Source organism: Oreochromis niloticus, linkage group LG18 (assembly GCF_001858045.2).
Source record: "Oreochromis niloticus isolate F11D_XX linkage group LG18, O_niloticus_UMD_NMBU, whole genome shotgun sequence".
NCBI classification, from domain to species: domain Eukaryota; kingdom Metazoa; phylum Chordata; class Actinopteri; order Cichliformes; family Cichlidae; genus Oreochromis; species Oreochromis niloticus.
This window is the reverse complement of record NC_031982.2, coordinates 16,314,072-16,325,686: the sequence shown is the minus strand read 5'-3', so window position 1 is coordinate 16,325,686 and position 11,615 is coordinate 16,314,072. Positions and strand designations below refer to the sequence as shown.

The 11,615-nt window shown below is 40.9% G+C and overlaps 1 protein-coding gene across 3 annotated transcripts; it reads left to right on the top strand.

The window, feature by feature from the left end:
- Positions 1-4,147: 4,147 nt before the first annotated feature.
- Positions 4,148-10,015, top strand: snorc (secondary ossification center associated regulator of chondrocyte maturation). 3 transcript variants are annotated; one of them, XM_003438135.5, is made up of 3 exons: positions 4,148-4,411; positions 8,738-8,896; positions 9,026-10,015. In XM_003438135.5, exons 1-3 carry the CDS (start codon positions 4,333-4,335, stop codon positions 9,133-9,135), a joined length of 348 nt encoding a protein of 115 aa, XP_003438183.1. In that variant the 5' UTR covers positions 4,148-4,332; the 3' UTR covers positions 9,136-10,015. The 3 variants fall into 3 exon arrangements, 1 of the variants encoding a protein (XP_003438183.1); XR_270039.4 differs by lacking the exon at positions 4,148-4,411 and adding an exon at positions 4,904-5,070; XR_003214960.1 differs by lacking the exon at positions 4,148-4,411 and adding an exon at positions 8,514-8,640.
- Positions 10,016-11,615: the final 1,600 nt, after the last annotated feature.

Genomic DNA, 11,615 nt, shown 5'->3' with positions numbered 1-11,615 from the left:
TCTGATTCCAGCAGGCACTGTGTCACAAAGCTCAAATCATCTCAAGCTGGTTTCTTGATTATGGTGAGTCCACTGTCCTCAAATAGCCTCCACGGTCACCAGATCTCACTCCAACAGAGTACGTTTGGGATGTAATGGAAGAGGAGATTCACATCATGGATATTAAGCTCTCAAATCTGCAGCAACTGTGTGATGCTGTCATGTGAGGAATGTTTCCAGCACCTTGTTGAATCTACTAATCTGTCTAATTGAAGATTTAAGGCAGTTCTGAAAGCAGACGGGAGTTCAACCCAGTACCAGCAAGGTTTAGCTAATAGAGTCCATTTAATCTATTCTGCGTGCAGTAAAGCAGATTTTTACTCCTTTATTGTTACAATTTCTTTTAATTTTTTCCCACATAAGCAGTTTGTTTTTTTAAAATTGAAACTAACAATTAAGCCTTGAAAGTACAGTATCAAAAAGAGCTTACTGATATTGAGGAAGTAAAACCTCATCTTCCCACAGTGCTGGCGCTAGTGTTAGTTACATGGTCAAGTCATATTTTTAAATCCACAATGGGGAAATTAAAAAATTCTCCCATAAACAACAAAACATTTTTAGCACGTGCTCTGGAGAAGCGACATGTGACGAGTATCCGTAAGGTAAAAATAGGAATGATGAGCTTCCCAAGAATGACTTATCAAAACACCACTGACTTACAGCGATCAGCCACAACACTAAAACTATGGCTGAAATGAATAACAATCATCTTGTTCCAATGAAATGTTTTGCAGAAGTTACTTTGGCTGTGACTCTCTCAGCTACATATTACCACAGACTAAGACAGACCCAACGCAACACAAAAACTGCACAAGAGACATGACAAACAGCCCAAGGTGTTGAACTGTCTTTAAACTCCCCAGACTCCACTTAGGTGCTCTGGAACAAGCTCACAACATACATGATATCCCACAAGCCCCAAAGGATCTGCTACCAAAACCTCGTTCAAGACACCACTGACAGCCCTAGAGAGTTTTTCTGTTCGCATGGAGATATATTTATTTGTGATTCTGTATGGGCAAATATAGTTTGTTCTTTTGAGTTAACATCTGTAATTACTGCTTGCTTGCAGACAGGAAATACTGGAATACTTGCAGTCAGCTCCAGCTTCCCCACGAGCACCTGCAACGTTTAAGGGGAACTCTTTTGTTAATGGGCCTAAAATCCAGTTTACAAGCGACATAGGCTAAACACTCCAGTGACAAGAGCTTATTTAGGTAATGCAAATGCTGAGCTCCAGACTTCCCATGCTGTGACCTTTGCTACACCTACATGGCCCTGATACCCAGTCTAGAACCAGATCTGCATACTTTCACCACAAAATTAGAGAACCTGAAGTCAGAATTACTGAGAGCACGGATGATGGGAAAGAAACTGATTGGCCAATGATTGGTAGATACATCCCAATGTCAGCCATGAGTACTAGATGATAATCTGTGGTCGAACCTGTGGAAATGTAGGCTGGTTCTCAAATGACACTGAGGCAGAATATACTCAGCAGCATGCTGGTGAGAAAGTACAGTTTGGGTTGTTAAACTGGTTCTGTTCTGAAAATGTGAAAATAGTTCCCTTGGTATTACCAATGGAACCCCTTACTAATTTAAGCACTTAGCATCTAATATTTAATTCAACAGTATTAGATGAGTCAGAAATTTCACAGTCATCAAAGACTGCATGAAAGACAAACTGAATATATGATTATTCAGAAATATTTTTCATTGTTTTTTCTCCCACAAGTGAGATACACCTGCTGACGATGTCATCATAGTTTGTGCTTTCTATGATAATGTGATTTTGTAGTTCCCAGAGGAAGCACCTGTCAGGTTTGAATCCAGACCAGAACCTGATCTGTGTTGTGAAAAAGCCCCTAAAACCACAGAGATGTGCAGTGATTAGGCTTGTTGTGCTGTTGTCAGTGACAAAATCAAATCAATCTTCAAAAGGGTAAATAGGAACTGAAATGTCCTCATGCTAAGTTGCGAGCTTGTTGGCTACACCCATGAGCCGTGGTCAGAAATTTATATGTGCTCATTATGGCCATGCATGTCAACATAATTTTGGCCTTTTATTGATTTCTTTGAACTGTTCTTTTTCCAGGGTGGAATGATTGGACAACATACATCTTTAGTGACTTTACAAAACAGGAATTGGATGGGCAAGTTTTGTATTTTCTCTAATCCTCACAGAGTCAAAGTATATATACAGGCTTACATATATTCTCTGCTTGCGCTGCGTTACAGTGTTCATACATTGGATGATGGTAATCCTCCTGCCCTTGGAGTTGAACCTGGCTATCATAAGTCTTGGTGAGACGGGTTCCCATGCTATCAGCGCCCTCATAGCCTCTGGCGCCAACTGTAGCGCGACTCCTTGGGTGTGATCGTGGTCCGCGTCTTCGTGCCCGGAGTAGATTATGGTTTCAACTGAAGACAGTCTGGTCTGGCCACTTCCATTCCATTGGGTCTCACATAGTCCGAGAACCTCGATGCTGTATCTTCTCATCTCATTGGCCACCTGCGCTGACTTGCCACTTTCATACAGGGTTCTGATGTTCCAGGTCCCTATCCTGGTCTTGGCCTTGGTCGTAAGAAGACTTGTCGGCGAGCTTGCTTCCCAAAGGCTGTCATGGGCGTGCCGGAGTCTTCCCGTCCAGGCAGTTGTTGGGATGTACTTGTTGTTGCAGTTTCTGCAGCATGGCTTTTTTTTTTAGAGGATGGGGTTGCTAGCCACACGCACAACCTTTCTCTTTTCTCATCCTGGACTTGGGACCAGGCAATGGTGGAGTTGGCTTAAATATATACACTCTCCTAAATTTTTTAAGAAGTGGTGCTGATGATTCTACAAAATCTTTTAACTTGACAAGGCCAAGGCGTATTCACGTCTCTTGATTGACTACAATTGGTAGTTTCTCTTTGCCGGAATAAAAAGAATTTGTTTGACTGCACTAATTGGATTAACCAATACTCAGAATAATGGGAAGGTCCAACAAATTCAATAAAGATCTAAGAAGTAGAATTGTAGATTTACACAAGTTGGGAAGGTCACTTGAAACCATTTCTAAACAACTGCAGATTCTAAGATCATCAATTCAAGCAGTGGTATGTAAGCAAGCAAGTTACTTGGATGTCAAACTGTCACCCTCAGATAAGAGGAAATTGGTTAGGATGTTCAGGAACAAACCAGGAAACACCACGTCTACAGCCTACCACGAACTGGAAATTGCTTGAATACCAGTACTCTGTCCACAGTGAAGCAAATTTTACAGTACTCTGCAAGCTTGACTGAAATTTATAGCTGCCCCACACAGACAAGCCAAATGCCTTCTGGAGAAAAGTTTGTCAGAAGAGACAAAAATTGAGCTATTTGGCTACAATGACCAGAGGTGTGTTTGCAGGGGTAAAGGTGAGGCTTTCAAACCTAAGAACACTTTACCAGCTGTCCAGCATGGTGGTGGTGCTCTGGGGTTGTTTCGCTGCCAGTTGTATTGCTATATTGCACAAAGTGCATGAAATAATAAAAGAGGACTACCTCCATATTCTTCACCTTCACCTCAAACCAACAGCTAGATGGGTGTTGGGTCTTCCAACACGACAATGATCCCTAATACACATGAAAACTGGTTTTTGTAAACGATAGAGCAGACCACAAGTAAACCGACAGAAATAAAAAATGACTTGACTGTTAGGTCGCCTAAGACTGACTGCTCAGGAAACCAGCAATTCCTGCAGCAGGTGACTTAACAGGAACGCAAGAAAGATATCACTGGGCCATCAGCCTGAGCGTACATGTAGAAGCTGGTATTTTATGAAGAGTCCCCCAACTTTTTGAAAGTGCCAGTTTGCTGAAGCACCCCTTTAAAATACTGTTCACATATTTGAAGCAGTATCAACAAAGAAGACTGTCTTTAGATTTTCTCAATACGTAGTTTATCACTGACATCTTCTAGTTTGCAGTCAGATATTTCTTTTAAGAATTAAATGTCCAGCAGAGGCCTGCATGATGTGACCAGCCCCGAATGTTTACCTCTCACCCCAACTATGTGACCGGAGAAGTTGTGGAGTGGGTGGGCCCCCGTGATGATGTGCTCACAAGGTCCACACTGTCCAGAAAGTCCTGTGCACACCTAGTTCCACCCACCATCCCTCTCTCACTCTCTCTCCTGCTCACTTTCCCCTCACCTTTCTCCCTTCTGCGCTCCCCCGTACTCTTCTCCTGCTCCCCTCACAGACTCAGCTATTCGTTAAGAGACTCTGCTTGAGGAGTTTTTGGAGACGCTTGTCGCTTGCAGCCGCCATGGTTCACAGCAGCAGCAGCATCTGCAGAGTTGCCCTGCTGGTACTCTTCAGCCTCCTGGTAGCCTTTGTCCATGCAGGTAAAACCTCTAGTTCTGATTAATATTAATATATATCTATATATATATAGATATATATTTGTGGAATACATTTGTCTAATACATAATAAAGTTCAACTGGTTGCGCAGGAGTTAATGGAGGTGGAAATGTTTCAGAATGAAACATGCAAAACCGTAAAGGAAGCATCAGTCTGTCACATTTCAAATGTGGTCAAATTAATTTTTTCAATTTTTTTAAGTAGGTTGAGGTGATTTCTTTACAGACACTGAGACAATTTCATAATCTCCATAAGGAAGAAAGTATTTTCTTTTATTATAGCTGAGCTTTTCTTATATATGAGTACATTTTTAGGGTTTTTAGACATTGTTGCCTGCGTTTCTCACAGCTCTCAAACAAAAAAACTTGTTATATTCATGTCATTTTTCCCACAAAGGCACACTGAGGGCCTGATGTGTGTGTCGGCGGCTTGATGTAAATGATGCAGTTGTGAGAACTGAGAGAGCTGTGAAAGCTGCTCTTTGACGAACAGGATGACTCAGTTGCTTTGCCTGATGTTCGTATGAAACTCAAACCCGCCGCCCTCTCACTCGAGCTAAGCTGAAGTGATTCAGCATAGTGCTGGTTTGGATTTTGGTGGCTCTGGAGTGCATTTTATGGGTGTGAAGAGAATTTAGAGATGGTAAGAAGAACATTTCACACAAAAACTGTTGGTTCTCTGAATAAGGGCTATTTCAGATTGACAATCTAAAATAGCCCTTGACAGACTGCCACATCACTGCTCTTTCTTTCACTTTCTCTTACCTCTGCCAGTATTTCTTTGGAACATATCTCAGATCCACTCGAGAAAACCTCGGGAGACTGTAGACCGGCTCTCAGGCCTAGAGGTCAGAGTAGCAGTCAAGAGGGCAATGGGGCAACAAGGTTCTCCCTGTCCTGTATGGGAAAGAGGCAAAGAAAAATGTGTGACCTGTCACCGATTACACAACACCTACATATATTGTGAAAGACAAGTCTGCGGGAGTTATGACTTGCCTACAGCTTTCTGCATTTTGTGGGCTTTTCTAACTTTGGAGCGTGCAGTTGCAAGGTGAAAGCATGTCTTCTATGCCTGCCAACACTGACGAATGAATGCGTTGTTGGATCACAGGGCACACAAAACTCCTGCCAGGAGAAGTGCTAATAAGGCCAAGTCTTCATGGCTACAGGTTGCACCTCTGCTGACTTCATATATAAATTTGCAGTGGCACAGCTGCATTGTCATACAGCAGTGTCGTCAATTGTTGTCACAAGTCTTGACCACAACATCATCCAAGATGAGCGTGACAGGCAGCTTCATTGGTTGACTCAGCATGGGAAACAAACGGAGAAATGTCAAATAAGAAGTTTAAGCAAAAATAGTGTGATAATTACTCACATACACTCAGTATTAGGAATCGTGTCCTTGTCAGTGGTGTAGTTGTGTAATGTGAAAATGGAAAAGAAAGTCTCTTCAGGCTGTCCTTCTTTCATAGCAAAATCCAAAACACACACCAATTATTTTTCAAATATTTTACTGTGGAAAATGTGTCCACCTACTGTGGTATTTTAAGATGGCAAAGAGAGGGCACACAACACCACCGGTGTCATGTCTGGACTGCATTACTTGTGGTTTTCGATGCTCTGCCAGGTTGCTTTTCACATGCATTCGTCTGCGCGGTTTGTCACCTGTCTTACTTGTGTGAAATCCTAAGCAAGGAGGCCAGGGGCCCCAACAAATGGGCCTCTGTGCTTTTTAGTGTCTGAAATCAGCCCTGCCCACAGCCTGCCAAAAGAGTCGTGAGTCTGTGCTGTATGAGAAGAAAGGCTGACGTCTGCAGTTCGAGTGTATCTTTAAATCGAGAGAAACAAGCAATGATTTTTTTCCACCCTGAAAAACGTGATGTACGCGATATGCACGCAGTGAGCAATACGACTGTGAGCAGTAAACCGCACGTAAATGACAGACGCAGCAAATATGCTACAAATTAAAACTCATATATGCAATTTCATGTTTATTTTTTTGATTTTCAGAAAGTTCAGAAAACACTCCAATTAAACAAAGAAATTCTTGCAATGTTTTCCTGGTTCACGCTTCACATGGTTAAATCAGACAGACAAAACTGTCATTTTATATATAGCACACATGTTAACACAACCCAAGGCTGCTGTTGATGTTTGTTGCTCTGAATGCTCTGTGGGCTTAAAATGAAAATAACTTCTTTCTAAAACTCATATTTTTATTTTTAGAAATGAAAACTCTTCAATGCACTGGTGTGTACTGCTACTTTCAGAAAACAGTACGAACTTGCTCTAACAAAAAGCACAACAACAAATAAGATGTCGAACGTCAGAACTGTTGTACAGGCACTTCATTATATATATCAAAATGGACTGTGCTGGTTTTTTAACGGGAGTAGTACAAACTGTGGTATGGGATCTTTGGTGGTTTCCCTTACGAGTTTCAGAAGAAAGATTTTTGAGGGACGTTTTGAGACTATAATTGAAACACACTAAGGATCCACACACTTCAGCCACCCAAACATATTGTTTCTTTAATCAACAAAACAAATTTTAGCTGTGCTAAAAGCATTACACATCCTTTTAACATGAAAAATGTGCATTAGATAACATGATGTGCCATTGCAGCACAGCAGTGATGACGGTTGATAATGCAGCTCTGTGATACTCTGTAGGTATTCCTTAAAAATCATAAATGCTTTATAATGAATTATTCCATTAAGCATGAACTAATTTTGCACTTATGTATTGCAGTTTAACAGCTAAATATTGTGCATGAATGGTTAAAATCTCCGAAACTCTAATAATATAAATCCAAACTTGACTAATTATCACAATTAACAATCACCACGTTAATAGAGATTATAATCCATTTATAAGAAAACTGTTGTAGGGGTCATGTGAAAGAACTGTGAGTCCAAACATGCTGGGGCACAGACAGTAGATAATATTTTTTTTCTCTAGAGGCTCGCTGACTAGATTTAAACCCCTCCTCATGGAAACAAACCCAACGGAAAACATGTTATTATTTTTTTTACCTTCTGATTAAATCATTCTGTCCAGAAGGTGCAGCCTTTCACACATAGAGAATATTTAATAAACAAGTTTGTTTGACATCCAGTGCCAAGCCACTGGCTGGCTAGAGCCTGTCCGGTTGTTACTGGTTGCAGCCTGCTGCCCTGCGTGACCGCACAAGCTGCCTTTTGTGCCCTCGGCTGAAGGCCTCATTGATGCCTGAGCTGGCCACAGGCCCGGGCCTCCAAACCTTCAGCCAGCTACACACAACTCTGAGTCAATACTGACATCAGGCTGTGTATCAGAGTTTCAGAGATACCACCGCTAACAAGACATGATATAATGTGCACTAGTTTCAGTAATTTTGTCGTGTTTTCCCCTCTGTTAGCAACTAAATAAGGTGTATTTGAGCCTGAAATAAGGATGAAGGAGCTTCCTGAGGGCATCAAAGGCCACAAAGTAAATACGTAGGGTCAAATAGCTGAGTGTAAATATGTTTGCATTACGGTTTTTTGGTATGCGCAGAGTTGAGGACAGAATAATTGAATCTGTGAGGGTCTGAATGGGTGGGCTTGTCTACATCGAGCTTATTTTTTAAGGAGAGATGACGATCAGTTTTTCCCACTCTGATTTCTAAAAAACAGCTGTACAGCTGTTCGATTGCCAGAGCTGTTACCGAGCCGTTAAAAGTGGTTTAAACTCTGCAAGTGAGCATTTCCTAAACTCTAAAAATTAGTTAGGAAACACAAAAAATTAAGTCCAGAGAGACATCAGGTTTTTCTGGCTACTGCAGCAGTGTGAAAAGTCTCAGGGTGACTACATGCTCAGAGCAGAGGACTGCCAGACAAAGAAGATTTGGGATGGAAGGAGAACAGACGACTGAAGTTGAGAGCAGAGTCGGCAAATCGCTTCCTCTCCTACAGGATGTTTGTTTGTTTGTTCTGTTTAAGAGTGGCTGAACCCTTTTGGGGAAAAAGAAACATGTTGAGAGACTCTACCTGGACCTCAAACGGATAAAATGTTCATCTTCTACAAAGAGATCTTTATACCCAGACCTGAGCTGTTAACCCAGTGAGACAAGCGAGACGCTGTTGGAGTCCTTACAGAAAGCCCCATGCATGCAGTTCTGCATCCCACCTAACACAAAGACAAGCAGGCCCGTTAGCAAACTTGGCGCCTCGTCAGTGAAAAGACTTCAGTAAGAAAACATGCAAACATAGCTGATGCAGCACATCAGCCATGTCTTTTCTTTTTTTTTTAAAGTAAAAGCTATCCTTGTTGTCCTTTTTCTGCAGACACTGTTTCAGACACTGCCCCAGCAACTAGGGACAACCAAGACACCGTGTCTGGAGATGAGCCACCCAGTGACACCACCACCAAACCCCCCTACTTAACAGACCCTCCCTCCACCATCGACTATGATGATGCCACAGAAGTTTTCAATGAAGAGGAAGGTAAAGTTGTCCCTTTTATGACTGATCAAGCATGCACACAACCACCAAATTAGTTTTCTTTCCTAATTGTGTGTGTAGATATATATATATGTATAATAAATATATGTGTGTGTGTGTGTGTGTGTGCAGGGGCCATGGGGCCAGGGGCCATCACAGCCATAGTTATAGCAGTCTTCCTGGGAGCATCTGTCCTGCTCGCTCTCATCGTCATCACACTCAGGAAGTTCACCGCCTCCTAGATGAAACACATATGGTTTATATGTGTGTGTGCATGTGTGTGCGTGTGTGTGTGTGTGTGTGTGTGTTGGTAAACCATGACATGTCAGTGTTTCTCTGTTGCTCCTCAGTTCCATCTTTCAACTCCAGGCTCGACCTTTGTGTAAAACGTGTCTTTTGCTTTGCTGAAAATTTTGGCAGGCTCCTTATCTGACTATTGTGCAGATTCCCTAAATACTCAAATTGTTGCTCAACACGTCCACTTGTTGCTGAAGAAACTATCTTAGAGACTGGCTGGCTCTTCCAGTACAATGCTGTAGCATATTTGTCACTTGTGGGGGGGTTTTTTTTACACATGTTGTTTTCCAGTCATTTCAGTTTTTCGCCTTTCTTCAATACATGATTTTGCTTCTATGTTAGCAGGAAGTGTTTGTGGTTTTGTTTGTCTGTGTCTTACTTTTCCAATCAGTGAGAAATATATTTGAATTTTTTTTAGTCGTACATGGAAGGCTTTTATTGGTCTTTCTCAGTAACTGTACCTGAATCATTTTCAAAAATATTTCCAAGGTGTCACCGTGCAGAAGTTTTCAAGTTTGTATTAAACCATTAACAAACATTTGTAGAGTCAAATTAAGAGGAGAACATCTTTAAAAGGGGCTTTTTCAATGAAAGTAAACAGCCGTGTTGTTTGTATCTGCAGAGCAAATATGCAGTTAGTGCTTGGATGAATGTGCCTTTTGTCTTTGCATGTTTGTGTGGGGTTTTTTGTCTCTCTTTTTTTGCAGGGGGAAAATTACTATAGTATGTAATATTTTTCTGTACAACCCAGAGTCCTCAGTCATACAGCTGGATACTGCCATTTTATCATCAAGTCAAAAATTATTAAATCAGATTTTAATAGTTTATCGTGTGTGTGTGTGTGTTTGCACATGATTACTGAATTAACTGTAATTTCTTTCTTTTAGGCATTATACATTTTTGTGTACAATTACAGACTGTATATAAAAGATGTGCATCTGGGTTGGAAAACTGAAGCCAATTCAGTTGGGCTTTAAAGCTGTATTCTTTATATTGGCCAACAGGTCGCTATGTATCTGATTGCTAAGATGAAGTCAAATTCTTTGGGAGTTTATAAGAAAGAGACCCCACTGGTCACTCGATGTTTGACTTCAGTAAACACTTTCCTGATCAGTTTGTAGTTCGCTTTCGCTCATATTTACCAAAACATTCACTTTGTAAATTATGGTACCGTTTAGATTTATAAACATGATGAAGCATGGTATGATCCGTGGCACCTTGTGACTAAAAAGTCATTAGTACCATGTGGGCAAGCAATGTCCTTCAGTTCTTATTCACTGCTTGCTCATCACATTTAGTTTCAAAAACTAAACAAGGCAACTGGAAAAAACCTCCTTGCTCAGTGCTTTTCATAAAACCAGACAGTGACTCACATCAGAAATTATTCATTTTTAACTTTTACTATAGAACTAATACTGTTATTTCTTTGAAATTCTGAATATTAATTTTAAAATGTGATATGTGTCTTTAGTAGTTAGTAGTCATCCTGTACTATAGTATATCGTCTTTCACTTCTGATGTTTCAAAAAAAAAAAAAATCAGGTCAGATGAACAAATGATAAACAAATAATAAATGAATTAAGACACACACAGTGTCTTAATTTATTTAACCTAACCAAAGCCAAAATTCAGAGGTACTTTGTGAAAAAATAAACACTGAGTTAACGGAGTAAGTAGATACCAGGTGCTGCAAATCAAATACACTATCAAACTGATTAAATTAACTCATCATCAGCTGGTGTGTGCTAACTCAGTGACATGAATTAAAGACATCAGCAATGATTTTAGGAAAACAGCTGTTGCTTCCCATCAATCTTGAAAGACTTATGAGGCCATTTTCAAACAATTTTAAATTCACCATTCCAAGGAGAGAGAAAACATTAAAGACAGTTGCCAGTCTTCCCCACAGTGGACACCCTGGCAAATTCACTCAAGCCCAGACCGTGCAGTGCTCAGAGAAACTGCAAAAAACTCAGAGTCTACAGGCCTCGGTTAGCATGTTAAATGTTAAAGTTCGTTAAAGCAAAATCACAGAAAGACTGAAGAAGCGTTGCCTGTTTAGACGGGATGCCAAGAGAACGCCTCCTTTTTCTAAAAAGAACATGGCAGCACAGTTTAGAACAGCATGGCAAAGTTGCAAACTCAGCATATCAGCAGAAACAGTTCATACCAGCTATGAAGCACGGCAGTGGAGGGGTGATGATTTGGGTTTAAATTGTAGCCACAGGCACCTGTAGCCACTGAGTCCTCAGTGAACTCCTCTGTCTACCAAAGTATTCTGCAGTCAAACGTGAGGCTATATTTCCAACAGCTAAGGCTTGGATGAAACTGGACCAGGCAACAAAGCAAATATCCTGAGAAGAAAAGAAAGTACAGATTCACGGTGTTGTAATAAGCCCAGTCAAAGTCCAAACCTCAACTCAAA

Coding starts and splice junctions, on each gene's coding strand:
- snorc (XM_003438135.5), top strand. CDS start 4,333: ATGGTTCACAGCAGCAGCAGCATCTGCAGAGTTGCCCTGCTGGTACTC. Junction 4,412..8,737: donor GGTAGCCTTTGTCCATGCAG/GTAAAACCTCTA, acceptor CTTTTTCTGCAG/ACACTGTTTCAGACACTGCC. Junction 8,897..9,025: donor AGTTTTCAATGAAGAGGAAG/GTAAAGTTGTCC, acceptor GTGTGTGTGCAG/GGGCCATGGGGCCAGGGGCC.